An 18747-nucleotide genomic window follows, 5' to 3' on the forward strand; every position below is an offset into this window, starting at 1 on the left:
CCAAAAGTGTCTGCTGCAGCTTTTCAGTACTGGCATGTCAACTTTATAAGTAAACAAACAGTGTCAAAGGTTAAATCCAGGCGAATCCAGGCGAATCCAGGCGAACTCGTGCCCCGGCACGTTGCACAGTCGAACACGGAACAAAGCTAATATTTGTGCTGTGATATTTGTCTTCACTTGTATTTCTTAACTTTCTATGCCAAGATTCACAGCAGAGATCCAAACCAAGTGTCTGACGTAGCCTTCTGATTTGCCTGTGTTCATATTCTGTAGAGGGAACATTGTTAGGATGACTGAAGGACCAGGACCCGAGTGGCCTAATTCTAAAAATATACCAGTGAGGATTACGTCGGAGAAAAGGTCTTTGCTTTTATTGATCTTATACTTAGTCTTACTCTCTCTTATCTTTCAGATCGACCTTGCATAATCCTGTATTTGTATGATGATGGCAGTAAACTTTAAAACAGAACAGAGTGACACAAACAAACAAAGAGAAACCAAACTAGAAAGGAGCACCGCATTTGTGGGCACACAGAGGAAGCTGCAAAACAAGACAGCCTGTTCTCGGCCTCTATTGGAAGGCGGCCACAGAAAGCCAATGGACTGCGTCTATTATGGCGACTTACAAACAGCAAAGTTTCCTAAAACGAGCTGTGGAAAAAGAGAAGGGAGACTTTAAGAGGGCGGTAACAAATGGGAGCTGTTTACAGACTGTAAACAGTTTCATTTCTGTTCACCGACTGTTCAAATGAACAACAAAGTGCAGAAGCATGAAGTGGATCTGAAGAAACGATACACTGAGAGGTGACAGGAGTTTATTTTTTTAATTTCTACATTTCTACATACTGGTCCTCTTAGTGGTGAACCACAGACTCAGTGCAGGGACACTTGGCCTTTGAGTGACACTTATAGAGTAAAAGGTGAAAACTGCACATCTATGAATTCAAGGGAAAACATCACATAAAGGTTAAAATATTTTCTCAACATTAAGTTCCCAAGACATTTTTCCAAACTTAAAACTAAATGGATTGAATATAAAAGTATGTCTGGCAGCTAATGGCTTACATCTTACATAAGGTCCTCTCTCATCTGTTTGTGTTGTTCCTACGTGCCTCCAATACTGACTGTATCATGTCAGGCACAGATAACAGGGTGAAGACTTACAGTGTGTTACAAAACAGGGAGCTAAAGTACAACTTCCTGCAGAAATTGTACTTCCCATTAAACTTCACACATACTTTAACACTTTAAAATCACTGTAAAGGGAACATTCGCAACTATTTTTCACCCATCTGACCAGGCATGATAAATTTCTCCACTCATTCCTCTGCATGACTCGACTTTTCAAACTCCTTTCAGCTCGCATAAAGACACGAGGTACATAATTAGTGACACTGAAAATCCTCCAACACACACAAATGTGGCATCGCAGCAAAAATAATTTCACATTTGCTGTTGTTCACAAAGAAACGCTGAAAGCTGTGTGAACGAAGCAGCGCTGCATATTATAGCTGATCGTTGGAAACAGACTTTGCTCCCTTTGTGTTTATGCGGCAGTCAGCGAACGCGCCCCCGTTCCGCTCAAAGACACAAACACTTCAGTCGGCTGTGGCTGGCCTTTTTTAAAAACAAAAAACAAAAGCGTTTAACCTAATGCACAAACACAAAATACTTGTGATTTTAATAAACCAAACGTCTGGATTGTGAATGATACTAATGTTACATAAACACAAAGAGGACTTTTTTTCTGAGCGTAATCACTGAGGTAAAAAGGAGATTATTAATTGTTCCATTCCCATTAGCAGCACATTTTGTGGGGTGAGCTTATGTTACGTGACAGCTGGTCTGAAATCAGATTCAGGTTTAGGTTTGTTACTGCTTTCTTCATACCAACAATAAACTTTTGTTTTTTCCGCCCTCCCTCAGGGAGAGAGAAGAGTCCGCGACAAAAATCCAAGTCCAGCAACACGCTGAAAGCTTTTTGGTTCCTCCGACATGTGCTCTCTTCTTCTTAATTTTCCTCATTCTCCTTCCTCAGTCTGACATCACCCGCTCGTCTCATACCTGCCGAGCTTCTTTGGATCCTTGCTGGGCATGCACCAGTCATCGGCCTCTGTGGTGGACTGGTAATGCCGCAGGGCCGACTTGTTGAAAACAGGAAGTCTCTCCACAGACTCTGAAGACAGGGCCTAGTGATAGAGCATGGAGGGGAACGCATTACTGGAGTCTAACCACACCCCCGCCCACCCTGCTCTCCTGCCGAGGTCCATGTGTGTCTAATTAGAACTCAGTAGCCTGTTTAAACGACATCCCTCGATCTCCAGAATGTAACCTTGTAAATTATACTAACAACATTTCTGTATTAAATAGTTACTCTGCATCTGCCTCCACTCAGCCTATCCAGTACGTCTGGCTAACAGCATGCAAGTTTGTGAACTCTGCACCAACTTGGCCTTCAACGTTATTTTTTGACATTATGTGTTAAGGTGGAGCTGTTCTCACCTTCAAGTATATGACCGCTGATGTGCCATAACCCTCCATTGAGTAGAGCTGCAGGTCTCCCTGGAAATACTTGGCGTACAGGCGGGAAATGGGCAGGCCATAGCCGAAACCAGCCTGAATAAAGGTCGGGAAAGCAGAAACATAACAAGGTTACACTGTCTTTATAGATTAATCTAAAACTACTCCAACATTTAAAAAAATAGCAGAGTCTCTCATGGTTAGAGTTTAAACCAGTGAACCACTGCTGACTGCATTTCACGGTGTAATAAGCTCATTTGCAGCCATGTTTGTTTGTGTAAGTGGTTAAAACAGGGTGAATTAGACTCAGGTTTACTCCTAATGTCAGGTTTAAAGGCAACACCTTTTTTTCTTCTAAATATTGCTTAACACAAAGACACTGCAAATATTAAAAAACACCAGAATAATCATAAAAGCACCTCCAAAACAAAGAAAAACTAAGAACAATCCAGAATTTTGAAAATTATATTTAAAAAACTCTCATAAAAGCTTGTCAATAAAGGGAATTTTTACTCTATTTTACCCCTTGAAAGCATACTGGGAGTGACCCTTTTCTAAACTGAGTGGTTTCTGTGATATTTCAGGCCTGTTTGCAGAACCAAATGACAGGGTTTGCCACAAACGTTAGTGAGGGTGGTCTCTGCCTCTGCAGCTATTCTTGGAAAAAACCCAGTCGTTAAACAGTCTTTATTGATTTGTGCTGTCATTAAGGTTTCAGAACCTATCATTAAAGGTACAGGCAAGGTCATCAAATGTTGTCTTTAGCAGAGATTTAACAGACAAAAAAGTTTCCATTATAAGTTACTGGACGTTTGTAGCCTTCCACAGTTGTGCAGGTCTAACATCACAGGCCCAGTCACCTTTGTTGTCTAGCTGAGAGACCCAGCAGAGCTCCATTCACCCACATTGAAGTCCACAATTTGAACGATAAAGACACAATTTTTTGTAGTTTTGCCTCTGTGCACCACCACAGTGCAGTTTAAATTAAATTATCGAGATGTCATTGATGTGCAGACTTTCATTCACTGCGGTTCACCGAAGAAATTTGCATTAACTGGTTAGGAATTACAGTCATTTTCATACATAGTATTGCATTATAAGAGGCCTAAATTAAGTGGATAAAGCTGTTTAATTTTAAACATAAGAAATGCTTTTAAAACTCCTCTGTAGTCAATGACAGCCTGAAGTCTTGAAGCCATGAACATCACTAAATGCTGTGTTTCCTTCCCTGAGATCTGCCAGGACCTTATTGCTGCTGTTTTCAGTTGCTTGTTTTTTGCTTTTTGGTCTCTCTGCCTTCAGTTTTTGACTTCACTAATTATAAAGCTTGCTCTGCTGGACTGAGATCAGGTGACTGACTTGGCCATTGAAGAATATCCCATTTCTTTGGCCTGAGAAACTCTTTGGTTGCTTTTTGCAGTCACTTCATCAATAAATGCTAGTGACCCAGTTACACTGGCGGCCACAGATTCCTATGTTATGACATTCCTTCCACCATGTCTGACAGATAATATGCTATACTTCGGAATATGAGTGGTCTCTCCCTCTCCATACACGTCATGTTGATCTTGGTTTCATCTGTCCAAAGATTTGTTTAAAACAACTGAGAAGGCCTTTTTTTAATAGATATTTTCTGGCAAAATCTAATGTGGTCTTTCTGTTCTTGAGTTTAAACACCAGTTTGCACCTTGTTGTAAACCCTGAGTATTTCAATTCAATTCAATTTTATTTATATAGTGCCAAAGCACAACAAAAAAGTCGCCTCAAGGCAATATCATGAAGATATGTTAATTGTAGACTTTAATGTGTATAAAAATGTGTATAATTTCATTCTAAAATTGTTGTTAACCTCCATTAATTAAAGCTGAAAGTCTACACTTCAATCACATCCTGACTGTTTGATTTTTAAATCCGCAGTTTTGATGTACACAGGCAAAACTGCAAACATTTTGTCACTGTTCAAAACCTATGGACTTAACTATATTTGGAAAATGACAGTGGGACAAGGATAGAGCTTTGATGAACACCACAATTTGAACAGGCAAAAACTGGCCACAGTACAGGTTCTGTTTCAGTGGCAGAAACAGAGGTAAGGTATTTTTTTAGTTTGTTTAATGGAAAACAAGAATGTTGTACTCTTAAATATACATTTATTAGTGTTTAATTGCATCTTCCAATAAATTGTTGGATTCTTAGACTTAGAACGAATCCATTAAACATACATAGAAGAAAGCACCAGTTTTTGATGCCACCATGTTCCCCCACCATCTTGAATACAGTGGCCAAGATGGAGAACACCTTTCCAACTAATCACATTTGATGTATGTGGCTAGAGACTGAATAAATTTCCACCTCAGCCTCTTCCTCCTTACTTCCGGCACCACTTCCTGAACTGAAGTCAGGGCTCTAAACACACAAACATGTGCATAAACATGCTCATTTATTCCAGATATTGTTGCAGCTACTTACTGTCAGCACATTATTAGACATGTAGCCCTCCTGTCTCCAGACAGCAGACAATGTTATAACAGCTGATTTATAGCTGATTATAATCTCATATTATGACAGCAAATGTTAGGCTTGAGTGTCCTAAAAATCTCACTTTTCCTCAGATAATCAGTTTGATTAAATTCTCACATTGAGTTTATTTGCTAAATCTAACAATGTTAGATCCACTTCAAGAAACGTTTCACTGATGCTGGCTAATAGCAGCTAACAGAGGATGATAGCTGCTAACAGAGACTAACAGCAGCTAACTGAGATTAACATAATAAATCGCAGTACTCACAAAAAAGGTCAAGATATCCTGAAAAACTCATTGAGTTTTGTGGGAATTTATAGGGCATCTTCAGAATAAATAGCCAGGGACACCGAGCATACTGACAGCTGAGCTAAACAGCAGACTAACAGCCTGCATCACTTGCTGCAAATGAACAGCAGTCAGAGTTCCTACAATAGCCACCATAGCTTCAACCCCACCACCTTCAACTTTAGGAGGAGGGGCAGTGCTACTGAGTTCTAGTAGTAAGATTTGCACCTTTAAGGACAAAAAAAAGCCTAAAAGCAAGTGTGACAGTGTTAGTCTCACCAGAGGGGCATTACGACCATTGTCTACGCGGACTGGACTGGGAGCTGTGGAGTACATGTAGCTGAAGAGACGTTCAATCTTCCTTAGAGGGACTCCGCCTCCTCTGTCAGACATCTAAAAATAAAACACAAGCATTCTGCATTTACAAGAGTTCTCTTAGTGTTTTGCCTGTGAACTCTTTATCATTTAAACATAATCTAAGAGTGTGGTACTTTGCGTATCAAGTCTGCAGGTTAGTTGTATTTATGGTATACACCCAGAGCAGACTTAGAACAAAGTACAACACGTACAGTGCTGCCTGAAGCTTAAATGTTCCAGCCTATCATCACGCATGGTGTCCTCATTTACCTTGATAGTGAGATCCTCAGTGCCCAGTGAAACACGGACTTTGATCAAGGGCAACGTCGTGCTCGTCTCGTGCATCTCTACTGTAGCTCTCATGGCATTCTGACAGAGAACACAGAGTCAGAAAAACAAGTGAGGAGACCCATGAGGAACAGCATTAAATGTCCTGTTTTTAATAGTGCGTGTTTAATACTGTACCTTGAAGAGCTCAAAGAGCATATGGTAGAGATGTGATGGCACATATACAATTTGGATGGGCTGGCCAGGGATTTTGGCTGTGAAACATTTCAAAACATTGACCACAAGAAAACCCAAAAAACACTTTTTAAATGTATTATAACAGTCACAGATATTTAACCATTAGGGTCTTATTAAAAGGCGTGCAGCTGGTCTCTTGAATCTCTTCCTTGATAGATTAAACTCTATTTGATCAACTCTCACCATACCATGTAACAGAACAGGTGTATCTATATCATCTATATATTTAAAGAGCAGTTTCTTTTTCTGTTAAACGGCATACAGCTATCTTTACTATGTAGATATGAATGTTATAGTTCAAGTTTGGGAACCTCTAGTGTCGAGGTTTTGGCAGAGCCAGCAGACAGGTAACAGATATCTTCAGTATAAAACTAACAAAGATTATGTTCAGGAGAACAGCAGGGGCTTGTTCCGGTTCAAAGGGCTCCACGTCTATCCAAAAACTTTGGCACCTTGAGAGTTCATTCTATCAATTCTTGGTATGTCCACTCTGAGTTAAATACATGCATAAGTAGAAGAAGAAAGCCAACAACGACGGTGCTTCGGTATCAGGATTTGCAACAAGTAATGAGCAGAGCCTTTCTTATCCAAATTGTGACTCTGTGCTGCAGAGTTAGAAAAACTGAGACTACAGATTTTATTCTGAGCTGAATATAACCCTGTGAAATAACTCCTGTCTCCGTCCTTATATATTAATGACAGAATGATTGTAAAGGTGAAGCTAAAGGTGTCTACAAGTCTCAATAAATCGCTGCAACTTTTTCTCATTTTCCTAGCAAAATATAAAGAAATGATGGATGGCTCAAGACTTTTACACAGCACATTTTGACTATCTGCAGTCTGCATTCAAAAGTCCACAACAATCCTAAAGTCATTACACTCAAATGTACTCACAAATATTTACCTAATCAGCAGGTATTTTTTCCATCATTTGGCCCGAGTACGCCAAGTCAAATGATTGTTCATCCTAAGGCTTGCTACAGATTTGTTCATTTAAACATGGATTACAACAGTAACATGCAAGCAATGCTTTAGCACCTTCATGGAGTCACAGTGTTGTAAAGATGTGACCTGCTGATTTTATTCTGAGCTGATAATAAATCCGCAAGGTCCAGTGATCCCTGTTTCTACGCTCATGACAGCTTGATTATAAAACTGTCAAACATGCGTAAACAGCAAACATGCAACTGGGATTTCAGTGTTTGTGAAGATGTAAACTTCTGCAAGTGACCACATTCTTATACATGTTCTAGTATCAGCCGTACATTTGAGGAACTGAGTGTCAAAAGGCGACTTCAGCTGCAGCAGAAGGGGAGGAGTCAAAGATAAGAAAACTTGCCAGTGATCGTGATTGGTTAACAAAGCCTGTCACCCTGGTAACTGACTTAGAGTAACTTTCAGTTAGTTCTGTTTCTGGAACAGGAAACCCAGCAAAACTTTCCTCTCACAGATGGCAACGAGCAGAAAATCCAAGCAGCGCTACATCCTGAATTATAAAGTAAACCTTATTTTTTTAAAACACTTACAATTGACTTCTGTGATCTTCATATCTGGAGAGGTCAGGTAGTACTGCTCACACAGCATCTTCGAGGTTTCGTAGGCATCTGCAAAGTGAATCAAAACGTGACGTTCTCGGCGTCAGAAACTGTTACCACAACAAAAAAAAACCCAGACCTGCACATCCTGAAATAACAAGGGTATAGAAGTCCTCGCTCTTGTTCTCACAGTGATCATATGTGCACACGCACTATAACAACACAACACCGCTTACACACACTATGTGTGTTGACTCAAAACATCAGAGGTCAAAAGGTCACGAAGCTGTATGTACAGATGAGTGGTGGAAAACAGATAACACACAGCGTGCATGGGCGTGAGTGTGTGTGCATAGCTATGAGAAACATCATTATTTACCTTTTATTACTTCCACAACGTCACAGGTGGGGTCAATGCTGCCAATATGCTTGGGATGGGCCGGATTTACACTGCCGTCAAATATCAATGCTAAAGTAGACATATTTAAAAAAAATATATATATATGAGAGGCTCATCTGTGATACATACACAGTATACATGCTTGTTCAGCTGGAAATAAAGCCAGACTCATTAAATAGTCAGTGTGACAGCAGTGCTACACCGCTGTAAAACTGTTGTTATCAGGTTGGGCCTTGATTATGCCATACTGGTTAAAGATGTAGTAGCCAACACTAGTAGTGGAAGTCCATAATCAGCACATTGTAATTCAGGTTTTCCTCCCCTTTGCAAAAGCAGGGTCTGAATCTTTTTCTGCTACTGCAGCTTTTTAAAAAATGCTCTTAAAAATACACGAGAACACAACTTGGTGCTGAATCAGCTCATCAAGTGTAACTTAAAGCTTTTGGTTTTACTTCCACTTAACCTTCTTTTTTATTTTAGTTCTTTTTGTCTTAACTTCTAGTTATGTACACTAGCCTGGCTAAATAAGTACTGCCAGCTTCCTTGGAAATTTAGATCTCTAACAGAGCTTCAGCTGTAAAAGCTGATTCCCTTTGATTTGTTTAGCACTGACCAACAATACAGAATGTAAAGGAAGTCAATGGGCTCAATAGTATTTCTTATGGTGTTGTCAACACCTATAGTATGTCTGGTATGAATCTTTATGACTTTTTACCTGTGATCTGATTTAATTTGCACACAATAACAGTTAACTCCAATGAAACGGGAACGTGTCACTACAAATTACAAGACAACATTCAGTCTGCTTATTGGAGCAACTGAAATAAACACAGAAGGAAGATTTCTGTGCTCTGGACTATCGGAGAACACTGAGAATTTACGTTCATTTCACAGCTAGCTGCTTGCCTGTACAGACCTTTGCAAATGTATTGTACCTTGCTGCATCCCAGAATGCAAAGCTTACATGGCTACAGGAAGTTTTTTAGCTCACATTCACACCATAAATGAAATGTACTGCTGTTCATTAGGAACCAGACTGAGACCAGCACCTGAGTGCGATTACCGTGTTCACACCAGACTAAACCTGGCAGGTGTGAAAACACCCTTAAACCTCATTTATTTCACTTTTATTTAAATGAAAACTTCAGAGGGCTCCTTTAATGACATGAACTGTGAATGATAACAACTGTGCGGATTAACTCACAGTTAATCACAGGTAACTATACTGACTGTGCTGGTTCATGAGCATGCGTGTGGAGATGCGGCTCATGTAGAAGCGGTCCAGGAAGTACTGAACGTTCTGGTTGGTGACGGGGTCCACGCCGAAAGCCTCCTTGTACTCCACCACCCCCTGAGCCATGGTGGGCACCACGTTGTTATGCCGGTTCCTGATGTTTACTAGAGTCTGTGTAAAGCTGGAGACAACAACATGATAAATGCATGAATATGTGAAGGGACACGATGATTGTGAGAGTTACTGCACATCAGCATAGACAGCACATCACATAGGTTAGCCATATAAGAAATCAGCTGTAGAAGTGAGCTATTATAAATGCAGTTAGTAACTTTAAGGAACTGCTTTGAGTGAAGCAATTTCAAAAAGATGGCACCTGACAAAAAGTCAAAGCAAACATCAGACGGTGAATGCACTGAATGAATAAACCAGGTAAACAACTTGTGATTAAACGTCCACTGTCCCACTTTTTCTTGCACAATGATGCCTTGGTTTTAGTTTTCAAATTCCAATGCATTCATTTTGCTCCTCCCTTAAAATCCAGTTCACTCCCTGCCAGACCGGGGTATATTTAGTTCAGCTCGAGCAGATATGACAAAAATGAGACGTCATATCTGCTCGATGCAATGCGGGGTATTTGTGATTTCATGTGAGCATGAATAACGGAACCGTATCAGGGATTCAGACAACTGCACTACTGATTAATTAACGTGTCATTACACAGATGTTGAATTAGCATTGGCCATCACTCGCCTAATAAATAATTTGATTTGTAACACACACAAAAAGCCTGGCAGAGACATTTGTTTACAGTTAGTACACATATAGTGAATAGTTTCTGCATACGACTTACTTTTTCAGGACATCCTTATCGTCTGGATCTTTTTCTAAAAAGTCTATGAGCTCCAACAAACTCTGAGAATACCTGATGGACACAAAAGAATAGATTTTTAAAGCAGCACAGTTTAATTTATCACAAATCAAAAGGGCAAGAAAGGCAATATATATTGAAAAAGAAGCATGTGAAAGAAGCTACTCTGGGCAGAATTTTGCTGTAGCTGTTGGAATATGACATAACAACATCCTCTCTTTAAATAAAAGATGATTGTTGTTGGTCTAGACCAGTGAATGAGGAAGTGCTGAGCTCATCTAGTCATGCTCTCTTGCGCCGCCTCACTGCACAAAAACTGGGTGAAAGGTAACCAGCAGTGTAGCTTCAACTCAACACACTGAGCGTGTCCCTCAAATGACCTTCCCGGCCCTCCACACTCTGCAAACAGACATCCTGTAATAGATGTTTTATGCAACTTTCCCCCAAATGCCAAAGCCTCAAGTGTCTTGACTCGTCAACACCAATAACAAACAACAGATCGATGATTTTTGCAAGCAAAGCTCAGTGGAAAAAGGACGTTATTGTCCATGAGGTACATGGCCAAATATAGTTGCTGCTGTGACTTCTATTTAAGAGTGGGGTTGTTGCCTGGGCTTGATAAGTTATACATCATCAACATGGTTAGTGTACCATTTGCAGTGTGTGATGCTGCTTTGGTGGAAAAGCAAACTGCTATTTTAGTTTTTGAGAAAAGCTGGCTGAGCTCTTCAATCATGCAAACAAACAAGGCTGACTAGCCAACATCTGTAGTGTTTGCTTTGTGATGCATACAGTAAAATCTAGAGGCAGAACACACGACAGTAAAACTCCAGTAAATGGGGCCTTTTCCACTACAGGAACCAGTGCATTCCCACCACAAGGACTAGAGCTTTCTATAAGTTCAGGAACTCTAGAGGGCTAAACATGCCAAAGTGGTAACAAAGCACTTTATTTTAGCCACCATGTGAATGAAGGACATTTACAGAAGGAAGTGAACCACACCTGGCCCAACCTCTTTAGACTAGGAACAAACGTTTCAGCTGCTTTGGTCAGAGACTTAGCTACAGTATGATAACAATAAACAATAAAGAGATCACAGCTGTTCTTCTCACAGTCAACGTTCTAAAAAAACAACATGGTTATGAGTTCTCCTACACCTTGAAATCGGAGTATGCACATGGGTTCATGCGATAAGTAGCATGCATTCCTCAAAAGTCAAAAACAGGTGCTGCTTCCTCACAGAGCACCGCTGAAGCGAGACCAGGCATATGCATTAATAATTAAGTCATAAAGCCCCATTGGGACAACACAACCATGTGAAACAGGGACTGGCTGTCTTATCTAATCCAGAACAGATCATAAAACATGTTCCCAGATCAGGTGCCAAGCGAGTGCACAGAAATCCTCTGGCTGAGAAAAGAAGAGATTTGGTGCACATCTAAAGTTAACAGTCACACAACCTAAGGTGCAGATTAGCAAAACTACAGGATGGCTGCGTGTGTGAAGTCACTGTAGATATGCAGATGCTGTAATGTGTGGGAAGTAATATTATGAGGTGATAAGCAGAGGGCATGAGTGAACTGCATGCTTTGAATGACCAGTTGAACAGTGCAGGAATCTGGGATTCATAAATATGATTTTTGTTGCTGTGCATCTGAATTTCTTACCAGCTGGTGAGGAGCCTCAGTGATGGAGTGCCGAGGAGTTTGTCAGGGAGGAAATCAATTTCCTTCATGATGTTGGCCAATCTGACAGGAAGCTCCTGGCGGAGGAACACAAAGGAGGTCTTCTCACATGCATTGGCCGAGCCTGCAGTCACATGACAGCCAACATCAGGGAGAAGAAGAAGAAAAAACACTGAGCAAGCACAAAAACATGACCTCTGTGTCATCTTTGTGGGCATATGCTTCCTTCGGGCAGTTTGTTTCGCACCTGAACTGAACTCTGACCTACGATTAAAATCTGGAAGTGTACCACTACCACAGACACACATACAAACACAAAAATAAATAAATAAATAAAATAAAAACAACAACAATTTGCTCTAGTTCACTTACCAAAGTCGATGAACTGCTTCATAGACAGGGGAGATGGAGAAAACTTAGAAAACCTATCCACTTGTTTCGGTATCCCAGCCACAAAGTTGTTTTTCAGCAAAAACTGAGCGAACTTCATTTTTCCCCTCTCCCCTTTGCAGACCCCAACTCAGAAACAAACAGTCCTTTCTCTCTTCAGCACGGCCCAGTTTGACGACTCTCAGCTAGCTCGGTGTCATACCTCTGAAGAGCTTCGAGGAAACTATGGGTTCCCCGGTGTTTCTGTTCTCTAGCAGCGTCTTTGCATTTTACAGGCTGCTTTGTGCCCCTCAAATTCAACTTCTGTGCTGTGCTACGTGTGTTGTTGACTGTAGACGGGGAAAGGAGGGGGGGGGGGGGTGCAGAGATTGACATCAGAAACAACCAATCAGAACCCGTGTTGTCCTCACTTTGGGTGGAGTCATTTTAGCATCGAGGGATGCTAAACGTGCTCTACGCGCATCCCCTACCGACGAAGTCTCTGAATTACTTATCTGATTTAAACTTTTTTTATCCTTAGAGTAAAAAAACCGACTGATTACGTACATATATATGGATGAAACCCTCAAATATCCAAACCACAAATTAAATCCTCTTTATTTGTTAAAGTTATGCGTCCGAAATGCTGAATAATTCCTGTTCACCTTTTAGATCTAGCCGTTTAAAACGCACTTCTCAATCTTGACCACACGATGGCGGCGTTCGCAGTTGTGGTCAAATAAGGTGGGATTTCAACCCCTCTTCCTTCTCAGCATCATCCTGCTCGCTCTTCCTAGGGATGTATCGGCGTGCCGTGCACCTGTTCCATCTGTTTTAACCCATTTTGTCAGTAACCACACGAAAAGGCTTAACCGACCTCTTCGGTGGTACCACGGCGGCTTTGATACGGTGCCATTTGGACAGCGGTGGAGGATGTGTTGATTTGTCTTTCCCGAGGTGCAGCAGTGAGACAGCATCTTTGCCGGTGACACTTCGTTATCACAACGAGTGGACGAGGAGGTACGAGTGAAACAATAACACTATTCGCTGTACAGTTGTTTTCGGTAAATTAGGCCCCTTTTGTGTTGTTAAATGTCATTGTAACGCTGATGACAAGGCCTTAAAGGCGTCGACGTTTGTATAAATGCTGTCACATTTGCAATTAGCTAGCAGCGAATGCCTTAATGGCGATAGCCGTCAATGGAGCACAGTAAATTTTGCTTTTCTTCCTGTTGCATATGTAGTTGTGTTTTTTATCTTTTCTGTTATGACTCTGTATGTGTCAGCTCTGTTGTGCTAATGTGTAAGAAGATAAAACGACCTACACAGCGGCAGATAGGCTTAATTGTGTGCTTAACACTCAGGTTTGGTGATAGTTTTGAACCTCTGCCTATACACTCACAAACCATTTCATTAGGTACAGCTTCCTAATACCACGTTTGACCCAATTTTGCCTTCAGAGCTAGCTTAATTCTTTATGACATACATTCAGTAAGAGATTCAGAGATTTTGATCCATATAGATATGATAGCATTTCACATTTCCTGCACATGTCGGCTGCACATCCATAATGGGAATCTCATGTTCCGCCACATCCCAAAGATGCTCTATTGGGTTGGGATCTGGTGATTGTGGAGGGGATTTGAGTACAGTGAACTCATTGTTATTTTCAACAAAGCAGTTTGAGATGATTTGAGGTTTGTGCCTCGCCATGTTATCCTGCAGGGAGCAGCCATCAAAAAGCTGATCATGCCCATCATAAAAGAATGGGCAAGGACAGCAACAATACACCAGCACACTGCTGCCCACTGGATATTTTTTCAGAAAGTTTTCTGTAAACCCCAGAGATGGTTTTGTGGGAAAATCCCAATAGATCAGCAGTTTCTGAAATACTGAGTCCAGCCCGTCTGGCATCAGTTACTATGCCCTGTTCAAACTGTCTTAAATTGCCTTTTTCCCCTATTCTGATGCTCAGTTTGAAATGCAGAGGGTCATTTTGACCATGTCTGAATGAAACTGAACTGATGGTATGTAATTGGCTGGTTAGATATTTGTGTTGATGAGCAGCTGAGCAGATGTACCTAATAAATTGGCCAATCACTTATATATTGTTGCTACCACGTGCAACAGCTAATACAGGCATCAAATTAGCAGCCTGTAGCAGGCTCATAGTTCGATGAGCTCAACCAGTAGATCACATGGTGCAGCTCTAAGGGATGAGTTAAACTAAATGAAAGAATTAGAACAGGAGAGCATAATTATACAAAGGTTTTAAGAAAGCTTTGTTTTGTTAAGCCCTGGCTTTAGAACTGCACACATGGATGCCCCCATTGGTTTGACTTGGCATAGGTGGGTGGGGCAAGCATCAAATAGGAAGTTGATCCTGAAAAGCATAGGCTGAGTTAATTTACACAAGGCAAAGCTGGTTTTTCTCAAAAGGTAAGAAAATTGTTACAGGAAGTATGCTTTAAATTCCATTGAGAGCTATAGAAATGTGATGTACTACTGCAACAAAACAGCACTCTGAATGTGGTAATAATGTGGTTTATATCTTTGAAATTAAGCCCATTCACTCAGCTGTGTTTGGGTAAAGAATAATGAAAAAATTAAATAAATCCATTTTCAACCTTGTAATAGAGAACCATTGTGTATGTTCTCTGTACTTCACTCTGCCAGGATTGCTCTCTTCTCAGTATTGACCCACTTATCCCAGACACCTGGAGCTTCTACAGCTCTGACTGGGCCACTTCCCAGGTGGCATCCACTAGTAGCGTAAGGTGGGTTCTTTGAAGAGCCCCACTTGGCTCAGTAAGGGTGGCAGCTGTTCCATGACACAAGAAATATATATAAAATATATGTATTTTATATTCATATTTGGTTATGCTAACCGATATTGTTTTGGCTTTCAAATCAAAAATCCAGTTTTGAACTTAAAAATATGTCAAAACTTTTTTTTTTATTCATTGTCTCATACAGATTTATAGCTGCCACACAGGAGATTTTCTAAATCAATGCTTAATAGAATCATATGTAGTTCATTCTTGTTTGGTCATCTTACTTTAAGCCCCACAGGACACCATGTCGGACAAAAGCGACCTAAAAGCTGAGCTCGAGCGCAAGAAGCAGCGCCTTGCCCAGATCAGGGAGGAGAAGAAGAGGAAGGAGGAGGAGAGGAAGAAGAAAGAGGTAAGGAAAAAAGTGAGTAAATTCCCACCATCGTCACTCATTTTGTATGTTTTCCTTTTTTGTGTGCGGTTGACTGATTTTTTTGTCAGGCTGTGACACACGAACAGCATCTATGCATGTGCACAAGGTCGGTGTTTTAAGTATGGACCAAAATGTGCATGCAGCTGCATGTCTTAATCTATGATGTTAGAGCAGTGAAGCTGTTCTTTGAGTTATGATGGATAAACTGGTGTTTTTTGTTTTTTTACTTATCCGGAGCAGACAGAAAGCCAGCAGAAGACAGAAGCGACCCCAGAAGATTCAGATTTAGATCGCAAGCGTAGGGAGACTGAGGCCCTGCTGCAGAGTATTGGGATCTCACCAGAGCCTCCACTAGGTATGCAGTATTGTAATAAATGAATACTAAAATGTTCTTTGACTCCTTTCACTGAAATGTTTACTAGAACACTTACACCAGAGAATAGCTTTTTTGTTCAAAAACTACACTAACCTTCATTATTACAGCCAAAAACCCTCCATGCATCAGGCTAAGATGCACACAATCACCAGCTATGTGTTTAATTTGTTGTCTCCCTTTGATTATCTCTGTTCTGAAATTTGGTAGAAATAATTGATCAGAAGTAATCAAACAATTTCTATTGGACCCATTTGAGTTTACAAATGAGTGTTGCTTTCCTTTTATGATAAATCTTCAAATATCAGAGCAGGTTAAATCCTCAGGGTCACTTGAAATGAGCTTTTGGAAGATCACTGTTCTCTAGTGGTCTGAAATTGTAATAACACCCCCTACACCTCAAAACTGGGTCACTTCCAGTGCTTATTATAAGCTTAGGTTATTTATAACGTGTCTTCAAAAGCTGCTGAACATAAATAGATAATAATGAGTGATAGTCTTTTTGTTTTAGATCTTTTTTTTTTTAATTTGTCAATGACATGCAGCTTATAATGTAAATTTTTTAATTATTTTTCAGTCCCGACTCCTGTGTCCCCCTCCAAATCAGTAAGCACACCCAGTGAGACAGGGAGCCAGGACTCGGCCGATGGAGGAGCAGCAGGCAGGTGGGCCAAAATCAAACACTGTATGCCGAGCTGTAATTCCAGAAGCCTTAGTTCATCACATTTGTTCAAATCAATACATTTCTAAGGGTCAACACAAATTCATCAAACATTTTTCACCGTCTCATATCAAACAAAAATTACATTTTAAGCACACGGCTCAAAAAAATTAAAGGAACTCTTTTTAATCAGAGTCAGTTAAACTTGTGGGATATTGATTGTGTCAGTTAAGTAGCGGAGGGGGGTGTTAACCAGTTTCTGTTGCTTTGGTGTTCATGAAATGAACAACAGGTGCACTAGAGGGGCAACAATGAGACATCTCCCAAAACAGGAAAGGTTTTACAGGTGGAGGCCACAGGTGTTTTTGTCCCTCCTCATCTTTTGTTTTTTCACTAGTTTTGCATTTGCCTAGGGTCAGTGTCATTACTGGTAGGGTGAGGTGATACCTGGAGGTTGCACAAGTAGTCCAACCTCTCCAGAATGGCACATCAATACGTGCATTGCCAGAAGATTTGCTATGTGTCCCAACACAGTCTTGAGAGCATGAAGGAGATTCCAGGAGTCAGGCAGTTACTCTATAGCGCTGCACAGTGTCGTATGAAGTCCTTAAACCATCAGCAGGACCAGTATCTGCCCCTTTGTGCAAATTGGAATAGGAAGAGGACTGCCAGCAGGCCACTGGTGTGAATGTCAGCCATGCATGCAAGCACGCTGGAGCTATACACACAACTGAGAAGCATTTTAAGTTACTGCGGTGATGGACTAGCCTGCCACATCATTTTTCACTTTGAGTTTTGAGCGTTTATCATTTTCATTTCCATCAAATGAAATGGCATCCTTTGGTTTCTAACATTACTCAGTCCATATCATTATAAATATCCAGCGTAATTTTTCCCCAATCTGAGATCTGATGTGCTTTAAAAGTGTTCCTTTAATTCTTTTCAACCAGTGCATTTGCGTGGGAGACACTTGAAAACCGTGACAGAAGTTTTTATCCTCACATGTCTGGTTCTCTTTGAGAACTATACAACAAATTGTATAGTTGTGCACCGATGTAGGGCTTCTTGAAGACTAAACATCTTAAAAGGATAATAATTTTAAAAGGCTTTTGGCTGTGGGTGTTTATGGTTCATATGACATATTTTCTTTCTTTCCTTGTGAATGGCTCAACAGGTTTAGGTAAGGATGAATGTTCCTAGTGGTGAGGTTAGGATTTGAATTTGGTGTCTTTCATTTGTCATGGCATCCAGTGCTTTGATGACCACTTTACAGCTTTTCCTTTCATGTCTTTCCTGTAGAATAAATCCAGATATAAGCTGTTGAAAGCACGAACCATAGTGGAAAACCTTTAGAAAGCAGCCACAGTGAGCCAATAAAACTAGCTCTTGTATGAAGCAATGGACATGAACCATATGTTTGTCTCAAAGTGGCTCATTTGAGCGTAAGTGACAAAATATAAGCATTTCCCCTTCCACAGGCTGCAATCACAGCGCTCGTTCATCATACATGCTCAGGCTACTGCAGGATTTACTTTTACGCCTGTTCATTCATTACTCACCCAGACACGTGCTGGAGCTCTCTGAGTTCTGCACATGGCGGCTCTGGTGAATGCTGTTGAGACACGAGTGGTCATCAAGCGCTTTCCATTGCTTTTTAACGACAGCTGACTGTGAGGATGATGTGTGAGTGATGCCTTCAGGGGTCATTAGTGATGTGATGTTCTGGTACAGCCAGGGGTGGAATTGGGGCTACAGAACATGCAAAAGTTTGTATTAGACAGAAATTGCCTTATGTAGGATTTTTCATCTCTTTTTAGCTTTTACAAATTGGATTTTACAAATTGGTGAGTTAGTGTTAATTCCTGGAATGATTTGTTTTTCTTTTTTTCTTTCTTTCTTTTTTTTTTACCCCCAAATCCACCCTGAATGATGGCATGCCATTTTGAGCTCTCCATTTGTGGCTGTGTATGTGTGTGTCCCTTCTTAGGTCAGGTTTCTCTAAAAACAAGTCCCAAGCACAGACCTCAAGGTAAGCATTTTCATGTTAAACACAGGAATCCCCCTCACCCCCTACCCCCTTACCCCAACCCCCAACACCCTCTCACCTCTCTTTGGCTGAGGTTACCCTCATAGGGAGATTAAACCCACAGTGTTGTCAGTTGTCTTATTTTTGTGTCCTCAATGTGATTTATAGGATCAAA

General features: G+C 40.8%; 2 protein-coding genes across 15 annotated transcripts in view; one reads left to right on the top strand and one right to left on the bottom strand.

The window, feature by feature from the left end:
- Positions 1-796: 796 nt before the first annotated feature.
- pdk4 (pyruvate dehydrogenase kinase, isozyme 4) lies at positions 797-12669 on the bottom strand. Its single transcript, XM_085261794.1, has 11 exons — positions 12309-12669; positions 11919-12060; positions 10234-10305; positions 9377-9561; positions 8126-8215; positions 7738-7815; positions 6152-6228; positions 5957-6055; positions 5609-5722; positions 2503-2616; positions 797-2189 (listed from the first exon to the last, which is right to left on the bottom strand). The coding sequence occupies exons 1-11, from the start codon at positions 12424-12426 to the stop codon at positions 2046-2048; spliced, it is 1233 nt and encodes a 410-aa protein (XP_085117920.1). The 5' UTR covers positions 12427-12669; the 3' UTR covers positions 797-2045.
- A 118-nt stretch (positions 12670-12787) lies between these two features.
- dync1i1a (dynein cytoplasmic 1 intermediate chain 1a) overlaps positions 12788-18747 on the top strand; it is a 69558-nt gene continuing 63598 nt past the window's right edge. For 4 of the 14 annotated variants that reach the window (XR_014890472.1, XR_014890473.1, XM_085262861.1 and 1 more), the window contains exons 1-5: positions 12789-13325; positions 15370-15503; positions 15753-15867; positions 16463-16550; positions 18534-18575. Coding sequence is in view for 12 of the 14 variants with exons in the window: in XM_085262861.1 (XP_085118987.1) it covers positions 15384-15503; positions 15753-15867; positions 16463-16550; positions 18534-18575 (365 nt within the window). In the remaining 2 variants the exon portion in view is untranslated. Of the gene's footprint in view, positions 13326-14981; positions 15083-15369; positions 15504-15752; positions 15868-16462; positions 16551-18533; positions 18576-18747 lie in introns of all 14 variants that reach the window. The other 10 variants (XM_085262862.1, XM_085262869.1, XM_085262864.1 and 7 more) reach the window with 10 other exon arrangements.

This window comes from Mchenga conophoros, linkage group LG22 (assembly GCF_057382185.1).
Source record: "Mchenga conophoros isolate Kocher_MC1m ecotype Shallow Benthic linkage group LG22, M_conophoros_male_GT1.1, whole genome shotgun sequence".
In the NCBI taxonomy this organism is placed as follows: Eukaryota; Metazoa; Chordata; class Actinopteri; order Cichliformes; family Cichlidae; genus Mchenga; species Mchenga conophoros.